The sequence below is a fragment of the Heptranchias perlo genome, chromosome 4 (genome assembly GCF_035084215.1).
Source record: "Heptranchias perlo isolate sHepPer1 chromosome 4, sHepPer1.hap1, whole genome shotgun sequence".
Classification (NCBI taxonomy): Eukaryota; Metazoa; Chordata; class Chondrichthyes; order Hexanchiformes; family Hexanchidae; genus Heptranchias; species Heptranchias perlo.
This window is the reverse complement of record NC_090328.1, coordinates 23,561,865-23,576,177: the sequence shown is the minus strand read 5'-3', so window position 1 is coordinate 23,576,177 and position 14,313 is coordinate 23,561,865. Positions and strand designations below refer to the sequence as shown.

The 14,313-nt window shown below is 40.5% G+C and overlaps 1 protein-coding gene across 4 annotated transcripts in view; it reads right to left on the bottom strand.

Annotated features, from left to right (window-relative positions):
* snx25 (sorting nexin 25) overlaps positions 1-14,313 on the bottom strand; it is a 262,889-nt gene that overhangs the window by 220,575 nt on the left and 28,001 nt on the right. For all 4 annotated transcript variants that reach the window (XM_067982600.1, XM_067982602.1, XM_067982599.1 and 1 more), the window contains one exon: positions 2,379-2,463. In XM_067982600.1, the coding sequence (XP_067838701.1) occupies positions 2,379-2,463 (85 nt within the window). The remainder of the gene's footprint in view (positions 1-2,378; positions 2,464-14,313) is intronic.

The window sequence follows — 14,313 nt, the reverse complement described above, 5'->3', positions numbered from 1 at the left end:
TGTTTTAGACAGATGGGCTCCTCGCCCATTTACAGGCCCGCCTGAAAATTGCATCGGGTGGGCCTTGGGCATTAAGGGAGCAGCTGAGGTGCCCCCTGCCCCAATTTTCAATTGTTGGCCGCTCAAAAACAGGCTGCTGGCCGTTGAAAATCAGCCTACCACCCCCAAACGTCATCCAGTTTGACTTTTGGAACACAACATTGATTAGCTCTGCTGGGAATGTGTTCTAAATTTTTGTTACTCTGTGTGGAAGGGGAAGGCAGGAAGGACAGAAAGTTCTTCTAATCTCTGTTGAGAGTGGTTCATTTTGTTCTCTGTCAGCAAATTTTGCACTGACTGTCCTGGATCATGGCTTTGCTCAAGCCTCTGCTTCCAATGAAAATAAGTGCAGTTCTGCAATTAAATACATAACAGAGCCCACGTCAAGGGGCATCTTTCTTACTTTTCTCTTAACTCTCTTCAATGCGGCAGTTTCCCATTGAAGTTAGGGTACACAACCTCATGTAAACTTACCAATTGCTATATGCAAGGTTAAAATAACTTGATTAAATGTATCAAATGTGCTTGTGATGCATACATATTAGCCTGAACAACTTTACATTGACTAGATACTTCCAGTGAAAGATCAACTACATCCAAAACTTTTATCACTTTTGTAATGGACATCTCTTGGTCGTGTACACATTTCCTGCTCCAATGCATCAGACTAAGCTACATTTAATCACAACGAAATCCATTCAACTGGTCCAGATCTTTATGAATACAGCCATAGTTTTGCATCATTAACAAGTCTTATATTATCTAATCACCCTTCCCATACCATTTCTTAACAGTTTGAGAAGTAAGGGACCCTAGGTGTCCATTAATATCTGTCCCCCAGCCAAAGTTTTTTCTATTTATCGCTTCCTGCTTTTGATTGTCAAGATAATTTTAAATCTGCTTAGCAATTCCATAACCAGTTAATTCCAAAAGCCTTTTTTGCTGTCTTCTCTCTTCCTTCCCTGCCCCACCAAGTTTTTTCTCCTCCCTTCTTCTCTCCTAACACAGAAGGCACCCAGTACAACAACAACTTCCATTTAACCTGCATATAGCGCCTTTCACATAGTCAAACATCCCAAGGCACTTTACAGGAGTGTTATCAGACAAAATTTGACACCGCGGTACGATTAAACAGGAATCCTCCAGTACGTCATCCAGGTGGCCATTCCTCACGTGTGAGCCTAAACAGGGAGCATTAGCAGGTTATTCAGCTGTGAAGAGGACTGCAGCCGAGGCAGATCTAAACCTCACACCCACACGTTCCACTGCATAGCAATCTCAAGCAGGAACTCAGATTTCTATTTCAAAAAGTACTCGGGCCAATTGGAGTATTTCTACAGTGCATGCCACTCCTCTTTCACCCTAGTTAAGATCCACTAATTCAGCACATGGTAGGGATCAAACCTGGGACCTTCCTGGCCTAGTACCACAATCCACATTTAAACACGGAGCCTGTACAGTTTCTCTCTTTAATTCTTGTATGTGGTACATTTCTGAAAAGGCAAGCAAGTTATACCTACTTTCTACCAATTTAGATACACCTGAAAGAATTCCAATAGATAAATAAGGTATGACCTACTCCTAAATCCATGCTCGTTACTATTAAATCCATTCTTATTAAATCTATTCCTTATTGCTTCCGTATTCTTTAAAATGAACATGGAGTTTCCTGTAAAACGTTCTGAGGATTTGATCCACTTGGGATGTGAAAATAGTCAGACACAACATCTGTATTCATGTGTTCCTAAAATTGGCAGCCAGAATCTTGCCTAACTTCCTTAAATTCTAGAGTATACAGCATCTGGTCAAGCTGCCCTAAAAACATTTATTCCTCCAGTTTCTTCAGTACACATAACCCAACTTTCTGTAAGCAGCAATGAGTGGTGAGAAATCAAAAGATAAATGAAACAGCTTCTGAACCCCCAGTAATGATGATAGGGCCTGGCCCCAGTTTAGCCACATTGTAATAATTTTATAAGCTTTTTAAAATGTTTCTTCAAAAAAAGTTGGAAATACTGGTACAGTGAACGTAAGGAACAGGAACTTAATGTAAATGTAGTCACTAATGGGCATCTTATTTCATAATGCAAATTAAAATATATATCCAAGTTATACAATCATTGTTTGCATCATTCGCCATCATAAACCTTTGTTTCTATACCAATTATTTTTCAATGCCTTTGGATAGTGTGTGTGCAGTCCTCACGCGCGTTCTACATTTGTAACATACTCTCCAATCTCAGGATTTATATAAAAATTGTTGTTACTTCAATTCAATTGTCTATTCATCTTTCATTGAAAAATCATCATCCTCTAAGAATTATCAAGAGCAAACATACCTTCCTTCAAAGCTTTATCCATGTTGTGCGAAAGGACGACTCTTCGCGTCGGCACAGATTCAGATGAATTGCCCGACAGACGGCCCTGAAATTAAAATATTTAAGCATCATGAACTTACTTGCCTAGAGCAAAGATACCATTTGATTTGATGTTTTTCTTTTAAAAAAGCTACAAATTAATTCACTTTGGTCGACAGATGATTTTCATGCTCTAAGGTGGCATGGTGGCTGTGATATCCAACAAATAGCTTGACGCAGGTTGGATAAGGACACGGCCTTAACCACTCTTTTGTATGTCAATTTAAAGTTGACACTGAATACTGGATTTCCTTTTCTTCATCTTCCAGTGTGGTTCTGCATTCACTCTGCTATTAGATGATGTGAACCACCATTTTGTATATGAACAGTACACCATCACTTATCCAAACCCTTTGAGATGAAGGATATTGGTGATGTATGCCTTGAGAATAAGCATAGATCTGAAATTCTCAGGTTCTCCATTAAATTAGGCGTCTATTAAACAGGCCTTGAACCATTATAAACAAAAGCTCATAGTTTTAGCAGAATGCTGAAATAAATGGAAATAAAATTTTATTGTAAAAGTATATAGAATGCCATGAATCCTTTTACTCTTGAACTTGAAAGTTAATGATTCTACGGTTGGCAGAATGAAAAGGCAACATGTTAACTGGAGAACTTTATAGACATAAAACTGACCAGAAAATCATTACGGAACTAATTAACTTAACTGATAAGTAGGAGACCTGGAGAATACAAAGGAAGTCAGGAACAAACAAGGCCATTCAGTCCATCTACTTATCATTTCTATGCATATTCTTGTGAAATCAACTCTCACATTCACTGGACAGGTTCCAAACTTCAGTCAATAAAGCATAATATTAAATGTTCATAAAGTAGCTGAATCAGTTGTCCTCAAAATGTTGATGTTATAACAGACTGATTCTCACTAAATTCGGAGATGTTGGGGACTGTTTTTTTTATCATTACTGGCAGTTTGGTTATTGTTGCTATATTTCCCAGTCAACTGTTCTTTGTTTAAATAAAAGATTTGATGAGGGGGTGCATATCTTCCAATTCCTCCAGTCTCCCAGGCCAAGCATCTCTTGAGGAGGGGTGGGTGATTGCTCGAACTGCTCCCAGGCCTCTGTCAATGCCATTTGGCCAGTGTTTAGGAGATGTACAATCCTAACTTCAAATCCCACCACGTTGTGAAATTGAGTTCAATAAATCTGGTAATTTGTAGCCTAGCACCTGAAAAAAAATGTCCACGGTAGCTGGTGGATTGTTGTATAAACTCAACTGGTCCCCCAATGCCCTTCAAGAAGGGAATCTGCCATCTCAAACCTAGTCTGGCCTACATGTGACTCCATCCCATACTACATGGTTGATTCTTAAAAGCCCTCTGAAGTGCTCTAGCAAGCCTCTCAGTTGTAAAAGCAATTGCTTCAAGTAGAGGCCCAACTTCTCAGGGCAACTAGAGATGGGCAGTAAGTGCAACCTTGCCGGTGTCACCCACACGCCAAGAGCATTTTTTAAAAATGCTTAAATCCGGGGGATGGCTCTCTCCCCAATTTTATGTCTCCTTGCCTGACCTACAATAAGTAGATCCCCACAGCAGTCAGAGCTGAAACTGATCATTTGGAAAATTAAGCCTGCAACTTCCATGTTACTGCTCAGCACACCAATCCTACACACAGCCTCTTCCACTGATCAGTTGGTAAGAAAGTTAACTATTAATATAAAACAGTCTGGGCCCTTTCCCCTCATATTTAAAAGGGAGATCAAATGTCACCTTGATTTGTTACACCCAAATATGTTAAAAGTAATATCCCTTTATCTCTAATTTGCAACTATTTTGGTGACTGGTCACTCATTCTTGAGGCAGGCCACTGAATTTATGCACATCAGTGGAAATCAGTGAATTTGCCATGGAAGTTTAAAATTATACATAGCCTTTTCAAAAAAATGGGTAGCCTATCACACAATGTTAGATATAGGTATGTGCCCAACTATCCAGTGAATGATTAACACGAAGAAGAAGCAGTAGTTGCATTTATACAGCGCCTTTCACGACCTCAGGATGTCCCAAAGCGCTTTACAGCCAATTAAGTACTTTTGAAGCATAGTCACTGTTGTAATGTAGGACACGCAGCAGCCAATTTGCGTACAGCAAAGTCCCACAAACAGCAATGTGATAATGACCAGGTAGGCAAATGGTATGTTGGCCTTCATTGCAAGAGGATTTGAGTATAGGAGCAAGGATGTCTTACTGCAGTTATACAGGGCCTTGGTGAGACCACACCTGGAGTATTGTATGCAGTTTTGGTCTCCTTACCTAAGGATGGATATACTTGCCATAGAGGGAGTGCAGCGAAGGTTCACCAGACTGATTCCTGGGATGGCAGGACTGTCATATGAGGAGGGATTGGGTCGACTCGGCCTCTATTCACCCAAGTTTAGAAGAATGAGAGGGGATCTCATTGAAACATATAAAATTCCGACAGGGCTAGACAGACTGGATGCAAGGAAGATGTTTCCCCTGGCTTTGGGGTCTAGAACGAGGGGGTCACAGTCTCAGGATACGGGGTAGGACATTTAGGACTGAGATGAGGAGAAATTCCTTCACTCAAAGGGTGGTGAACCTGTGGAATTCTCTACCACAGAAGGCTGAGTGGAGGCCAAGTCACTGAATATATTTAAGAAGGAGCTAGATAGATTTCTAGACACAAAAGGCATCAAGGGGTATGGAGAGAGAGGGAATATGGTATTGAGATAGAGGATCAGCCATGATCATATTGAATGGCGGAGCAGGCTCGAAGGGCCGAATGGCCTACGCCTGCTCCTATTTTCTATGTTTCTATATAATCTGTTTTAGTGATGTTGATTGAGCGATAAATATTGGCCAGGGCACCGGGGAGAGCTCCTCTGCTCTGCGAAATAGTGCAGTGGGATCGTTTACGTCCATCTGAGAGGGTAAACGGGGCCTTGGTTTAACACCTCATCTGAAATACGGCACCTCCGACAGTGCAGCACTCCCTCAGTACTGCAGTGGGGTGTCAGCCTAGATTTTGTGCTTAAGTCTCTGGAGTGGGACTTGAACCCACAACCTTATGACTCACTGCTACCACTGAGCCATGGAGACCAAAAATCACATGGTGACCAAAAGTAAGATAACAATTAAGTCAAAATCTTTTATTTTTACGCAAACAAAATCTGATCTACCCATCAGGAAATATCACTACTATCCATTCTTACTTGTTGAAGGAAGAACTGATGTTGAATCCATTTAGGGGGTAGGACAAACATGAACAAATTAAATTGAATTTTGCTGATTGCACTTTAAAACCAAATCACTACAATTAAGAACACAAGTACGAACCAAGCTGCACTAGTTTGGACTCCAGCTACCTTCACTTCCTGAAGGTGGTGAATAACAATAGGGAGAATTTCCAAGAAGAAAGCAAGCTGAAATTTCTCTCTGTCCACATGACGGTGATCATGAAAAAAAACTGCAGGGCACTGGTCGAATATTACAACCTACATATGTTCCATAGATGGCATCTGCTCATTTCCAAAAGGGCTAGGAACATAGTGTTCCATAGTTAAATAACTCAAGATACTTACATTATTCATAACTCTCTGCAGTTTAAAACTGCAACATTCCACTTAGAAATTATAGAAGATATATCCAAATAACCCAGTTTGGAAAGACCAGTATAATCAAATTCAAGGTTGACTCAGTGCAACTTAATATATCAGCATCTTTAATAAATGCATCCTATTATACAAAGATGCTAAAGACAGAAACCTGAGAGGATTCCCATTGCCAAACTGTGGATTCAACAGCATTACCATAGTTTTAGATTCAGCATCTACACTGGAAACCTTGTCAAAAGCTAAATGTCGAGCACTACTGCACAGCCCTAGCTGCAAAACATGCTCTTTTTGAATGCTGTGGCACAGTTTATAGATGATATTACAGGGCTTTTATGTTTTTTGATTCTCAAGCAGAGCTCTCAGTTCCAGCCAGGCCATCAACAAAAGGGAAGCAGAGAAGACACAGGGGAAAAGGCAACATAATGAAATAAATTGAGCAAGTTGATTCAGGCCATCTCTCTAGCTAATTATGACAAGGCAGACACAGAGCCTTGCAAGCAGCTTGACTCCCCACAGTTTGCGGCAAAGTTTTTACTGCAATTCTTTTTGTATCCTATAAAACATAAATCAGAAAGGATAGGGAAGGAAGAGGAGTGGAGTAGCTCTACTAATTAGAGATAGCATAACAGCAGTAGAAAAACAGGGCATAACTAACAGAAGGATAGGAACAAAATCCATATGGATTGAAATAAAAGATAAGAAGGGATTGATCACGCTAATTGAGGTGTACTACAGACCATCTAATAGTGGAAAGGTGGAGAAAGAAATATAAGCACATATGTGAAATGAGTAAAGGTCATAGAATAATAATCATAGGAGAATTTAACTACCCCTAAATAAACTGACAAGAGGTAGGTAAAGGGGTACAGGGAATGGAGTTTTTATACTGTTTGCAGGACTCCTTTCTGACCCAGTACATAACAAGAGAGGAAGCACTGCTGGATCTAGTAATGGGAAATGAACCAGAACAGATAAGAGAAGTAAGCATAGGCGAACATCTAGACAATAACGATCACAACATAACAAGGTATAAGATAAAGATAGAGAAGGACATAAGTAAGACAAACACGAAAGTAATAAATTAGAAAAAAAGCTCATTTTAAGGGGAACTAGGGAAAATTAACTGAAAAAATTTACTGACAAAGAAATAGAACAGCAGTGGAAAACATTCAAAATGGTGATCAAGAGAGTCCAGGAGAAATATATCCCACTAAAAAGCATGAACAAATTAGCCAGTAATGATACACCATGGCTAAATAAAGAAATAAGGGTAAAAAATTGAAACTGAAGAAAAAGGCATACACTAAGTAAATAGACAACAAAGGAGAGGACAACAAAAGGGAACACGAAAAGGTTAGGAAAGAAGTCAAAAACACAACTGGGAAGGCAAAGAGAAATTACGAAATTAAATTATTAAGGAATATAAAAAGAAATAGTATCAAAATACGATACAGGACAGGAGGCAGCCATTCGGCCCATTGTGCCTGTGCCGGTCTTTGGTAGAGCTATCCAATTAGTCCCACTCCCCTGCTCTTTCCCCATAGCCCTGTCAATTTTTTCCCTTCAAGTATTTATCCAATTCCCCTTTAAAAGTTGTTATTGAATCTGTCTCCACCACCCTTTCAGGCAGTGCTCTACAGTATTCTACAAACGCATAAATAACAAAAGAAAAAGCAGGATAGGGATAGGGCCACAAGGGATACACACGATAAGCTCATAGGAAACGACAGTGAAATGGCAGAAATATTAAATAATTATTTTGCCTCAGTATTTAACAGGGATATTAACATGGTGGGCATGACATTAGATCAAAAATGATATAAAGACATTTAATATAGAACGGAGGAGATAACTGATAAACTAATCAAACTTTATAGAGGATAAAATCCCTGGTCCAGATAGATTGCATCCGCGCATATTAAAAGAAGTTAGCGAAGAGATAGCAGAGGCACTATTACATATATATAAAAATTCATTCGAAAAGGTAATAGTGTCAGAGGACTGGGGGACAGCTAATGTGATTCCTATATTTAAAAAGGGAGATAGAACAAGTCCAGGAAACTATAGACCAATTAGCTTAATGTCATTGGTAGGAAAAATAATGGAATCCTTACTCAAAGATGTTATAGAAAAACATCTAGAAAGCGAAAATATAATAAAGAATAGTCAGTACAGATTTCAAAAGGGAAGGTCATGCTTGACCAACCTTACTGAATTCTTTGAAGAAGTAACAGAAAGGGTAGACAAGAGTAATGCAGTAGATGTAATATATTTAGATTTTCAAAAGGCCTTCGATAAGTCTCATGACTAAGGTCAGAGCATGCGGAGTCAGGGGACATGTAGCAGAATGTATAGCAAGCTGGCTACAAAACAGAAAACAGAGAGTAGGGGTTAAAGGCAGTTACTCAGACTGGTAAAAGATGGGAAGTGGTGTTCCACAATGATCAGTGCTGGGACCACTGTTGTTCACAATTTACATCAATGATTTGGACTTGGGAATTGGAAATACAATTTCAAAATTTGCAGATGACATTAAATTGTGGGGTATACTGTGGAGAACTGCGACAAAATACAGAAAGACATTAATAAACTTGCAGAAAGGGCGTGTAATTGGCAAATTAATTTAAATATAGATAAGTATGAGGTGGTACATTTTGGTAGGAAGAATAGGGAGACCACATATTCCTTGCAAAATAGGAGTCTAAACGGGATAGAGAAGCAGAGAGATCTGTGAGTAGAGATACACAAATCACTAAAAGTATCAACACAGGTTAATAAGGCCATAAAAAAAGCAAATAAAGCACTGAGGTTCATTTCTAGAGGGATAGAATTGAAAAGCAGGGAAGTTATGTTAAACTTGTATAGGAGTACTGTGAACAGTTCTGATCTCCATATTATAAAAAGGATATGGAGGCACTGGAGAAGGTATAAAAAAGACTTACTAGGATGATACCAGAACTGAGAGGTTATACCTATCAGGAAAGATTGAACAGGCTAGGGCTCTTAGAATCATAGAAAGGTACAGCACGGAAGGAGGCCATTTGGCCCATCGCGTCTGCGAGGGCTCTATGCAAGAGCAATCCAGCCAGTCCCACTCCCCTGCCCTCTCCCCGTAGCCCTGCAAATTTTTTCCTTTCAAGTACTTATCCAGTTCCCTTTTCAAGGCCATGATTGAATCTGCCTCCACCACCCCCTCAGACAGTGCATTCCAGATCCTAACCACTCGCTGTGTAAAAAAAGTTTTTCCTCATGTCACCTTTGGTTCTTTTGCCAATCACCCGAAATCTATGTCCTCTGGTTCTTGATCCCTCTGCCAATGGGAACAGTCTCTCTCTATCTACTCTGTTTAGACCCTTCATGATTTTGAATACCTCTATCAAATCTCCTCTCAACCTTCTCTGTTCCAAGGAGAACAACACCAGCTTCTCCAGTCTATCCACATAACTGAAGTCCCTCATCCCTGGAATCAGTCTGGTAAATCTCTTCTGCATCCTCTCTAAGGCCTTCACAGCTTGGCTAAAGTGTGGTGCCCAGAACTGGACACAATACTCCAGTTGTGGCCGAACCAATGTTTTATAAAGGTTCATCATGACTTCCATACTTTTGTACTCTATGCCTCTATTTATAAAGCCCAAGATCCCGTATGCTTTTTTAACCGCTTTCTCAATATGCCCTGCCACCTTCAACGATTTGTGCACATATACCCCCAGATCTCTCTGTATCCCTTTTAGAGTCATGCCCTCTAGTTTATATTGCCTCTCCTTGTTCTTCCAATTGAAATGTTTCTGCATTTTTCTGGGTTAAATTTCATCTGCCATGCCACCATTAATATATATCAAGAAAAGCAGTGGTCCCAGCACAGGCCCCTGGGGAACACCACTGTACACCTCCCTACAGTCCGAAAAACAACCGTTCACCACTACTCTCCATTTCCTTTCACTTAGCCAATTCTGTACTCGTGTTGCTACTGCCCCCTTTATTCCATGGGCTGCAATCTTGTTGATAAGCCTACCATGCAGCACTTAATCAAACGCCTTTTGAAAGTCCATATACACCACATCAACTGCATTGCCCTCATCTACCCTCTCTGTTACTTCATCAAAAAACTCTATCAGGTTAGTTAAACACGATTTGCCTTTAACAAATCCGTGTTGGCTTTCCCTAATCAATCTACACTCGTCCAAATGACTGTTAATTCTGTCCCAGATTATCGTTTCTAAAAGTTTCACCACCACTTTGGTTAAACTGACTGGCCTATAGTTGCTGGGTTTATCCTTACACCCTTTTTTGAACAAGGGTGTAACATTTGCAATTCTCCAGTCCTCCGGCACCACCCCTGTATCTACGGATGTTTGGAAGGTTATGGCCAGTACTTCCGCAATTTCCACCCTTACTTCCCTCAGCAATCTAGGATACATCCCATCCGGACCGGGTGACTTATCTACTTTAAATACAGCCAGCCTTTCTAGTACCTCTCCTTTATCAATTTTTAGCCCAATCAGTATCTCAACTATATTTTCCTTCACTGAGACTCTTTTCTCTAGAAAAGAGAAGACTGAGGGGTGACCTGATAGAGGTCTAAGATTATGATAGGGTAGATGTAGAAAAGATATTTCCACTTGCAGGGGAGACCAGAACTTGGGGCCATAAATATAAGATAGTCACTAATAAATCCAATAAGGAATTCAGGAGAAACTTCTTTACCCAGAGAGTAGCTAGAATATGGAACTTGCTACCATAAAGAGTAGTTGAGGCGACTAGCATGATGCATTTAAGGGGAAGCTAGATAAACACATGAGGGAGAAAATAATAGAAGGATATGTTGATGGGGTTAGATGCAGAAGGGTGGGAGGAGACTCGTGTGGAGCATAAACATCGTCATGGACCTGTTGGACCGAATGGCCTGTTTCTGTGCTGTACATTCTATGTAAACTCTACTGTATGACTACAATACACACAAAAAGAAAATCCACTCTACTTCTCAGTAGCGGAATCATCTTCCCCCTCCAAACCTGGACTGTAACAGGATTACAAATTGTTGCAAATGTTCCTTAAGAGGTATACAGTACTTGTGCCTACACACTACAGAAGCCACCATGCATGCACAATGCAGGGTACATCCTGGCAGCTCCTACTAAAACTATAAAAGTAATCTCTGGCTTGAAAATCCTCTATGCATCACATGGGCAAAGTTGTGTACCTCATAAGACTGCCCATGGGATACGGAAAAGAATTGGATGGATATAGCAGCTGAATATCTCACAGCATTTCAAATACAGTAACTACTTTGAAGAGTAGTGACTGTAATTATGTAGGCAGATATTTTTAAAACAACAAAATCCTACAATGAGATGAATGACTAATTCATCTGGTTTTGGTGGTATGGTTGAGGGAGGAATGCTGTTTTGAACTCCCTACCCTTCAGAACCAAAGATGACATGAGGAAATACTTTTTTACATAGCGAGTGGTCAGGATCTGGAATGCACTGCCCGAGGGAGTGGTGGAGGCAGATTCAATCATGGCCTTCAAAAGGGAACTGGATAAGTACTTGAAAGGAAAAAATTTGCAGGGCTATGGGGACAGGATGGGGGAGTGGACTAGCTGGATTGCTCTTGCATAGAGCTGGCACGGACTTGTTGGGCCGAATGGCCTCCTTTCGTGCTGTAACCTTTCTACCTTTCTATTGCCATGAATTCTTCAACAGACACTGGAACAGGTAGACAGGGTGTCATTACAAGGAAGGCGCCTCCAACAATGCAGCATTCCCTCAGGGTAGTACAGATTACAACATCCCTGAAGAGGCTGTTGCCATCTGCTCACATCACAGTGCTGCAATTCAGCTCCAGGGACATTAGAGACCGATTAACAAGGTTCAAAATTCAAATGCATGTGAATGATTCGATCAAAATTTAGTTAACATGTGTTCCAACATTAGTGAAATCTAAGAGAATTACAATGCAAGCTGCATTGAAATAGCTTTTCTCAGTCATTATGCAGCAATCCCTTCATTTGTATTCTTCTAAACAGCAATGACATCTACCACGGTGAGTCGCCATAAATTATCGATGATTAAGGTCGCTGAATAAACATTGCCTGGGCTGGATGAGAATGCAAAAGAAAGCTTCTGCCTCACCATTTTGTCAATCAGCTTCCCAAAAAGACTAGGAGCCACATGATAATAACTAGTTTGTTGCCAAGAAGTAGTGAGTTCAGTGAGGGCACGCCCATGGCAGCTGTTGTCCGGCCAGATAGATTGGAATGGTCAGGCCAGATCGGTTGGAATGACTACAGTCATAAATGTCCCCCCTCAATTCAAGCTTATTAAGGCTGATTGCAAAAGTTTCAGCAAAGAAGGAAAGCAATCAAACTAATTTTTAAAAAAATCTCAGAGATATGGAAATTTGATATAGTTGATTGGGATCCTACTCAGACATTCTAGATCTCAGAACCAGGGAAAAATGGCCTTTGTGTTGAAAGGAACGGTCCTACGAACCATGAATCAAATAAATTGAATGATGACTTCAGATCAATGTGTCCACACACACACACACACACACACACACACACACACACACACACACTTTCCTACGAAAACAATCGCAACCAGCAAAGAAAAATACTCAAATGATTCACGCCACTGTCTCTAATGTAACAGAATTGGATTTGGTTCAGTTAACAAGGAGAAATGAAAAAGTCAGCACTGTGAGAACACCCTATAGCATTTGGACAATTTGGAAAAATGGACAAAGAGCCACAGGGTTAATAGTTCTTTCACAGCTGTGAAGCGCCCAGAACTCATGAGCACCACAAGCTATGTAGATGCTGTGCTACAGTCAATGCTGTGTATGGACAACTCAATTATTTGTCCATCAGATGTGTATCGTAGTGGGTTTGACTGCATACGGCCACACAAGCAGAATTTAGAGTGTAAAACTAACAAGAAGCTACAATGCTGCCCAAAGCTGAGCTCCCTTTCCTAAAATTATCTATATGGTCTGGTTATTTAGAACATTTGGACCAAAGTCTCTGGAACAACCGAAGAGGAAAAATATTCCATGAGTCAAGAACATAGATATTTCAACACCAGCCATTTAGCTCAATCTGCTTTGCCAGGACTTAACTCCACTTTGGAGACCTAATCATTTCTCTGCTTTTTCCCCTTACCCTTCAAAATTTTCCAAGTGTACACCTTCCCTAACCTTCAACTGATTGCTCAATTTTGCCCCTTTGAGCAGCTTAAACCCTCTGTCTACTACACTAGACTAAAAGTATCTTAGCGTTTGTCCTGTTCTGCCATCCTGTTGTTGCAGTTAGATACCAATTCACCAACATGGCTGCTAAACTTCATAATAAATTTATCATTTTAGCACACTGCAAGATCCCATGTTACTTAGATAAACATACAACTTGCTGTTCAGCTTATGGGTTACACCCCATTCACTCAGCTGACTGGTTTCGCAAAGCCCTGAGAAGCCAACTGCTTCCCTGGCTTATCTATTCCAACTGCCTCCTCTGTCAACCAAGTTTATCTACTCTGACTGGAAAGCAGTAAAAAAAAAACACATTTGATTTAGCCCATTGCTGCTCAAATTATTGAGATTTCACAACAGCGGGTCTAATGTAGAACAAAGCAAGGTCTGAAATCGAAGTACGAGTTCAGAAAGTGATTCTTAAGCTGCTCAGAACTTTCTTGAACCCTTTATGCTTTCCCACACAGAGTACTACAACAGAAATAAAAACAGAATTTTTGTCTGCCATATTGTATTCTGCTGGAACAGCTCCAACACTACTTTTGGCCAATTACAGCTCAATTAAAACACTGCAGCTTTCAGACTTGGACAGGCACTAATTTAACCACAACTTGCATTTATATAAGCGCCTTTAACTTCGAAAGACATCCTAAGGTGCTTCACAGAGGTGTCATCAGACAAAAATGGTCACCAAACCAGAGAAGGAGATATGATGAAGGCTGACAAAAATCTTGGTTGAAGAGGTGGGAGGTGGGTTTTAAGGAGTGTCTTAAAAGGAGCTGTGGAGGCAAAGGGTTTAGGGAGGGAATTCCAATGCATGGGGCCTAGACGGGTGATGGCATGGCCACCTGGGTTGGGGCACGGGGGGCACAGGGGAATGCATAAGTCAGAGAAACAGACTTCTGGGGGAAGGGGGTTGTAATGCTGGAGGAGGTTACAGAAATAGGGAGGGCCAAGGCCATGAAGGGATTTAAACACAAGGATGAAAATTTTAAATTGGAGGCGT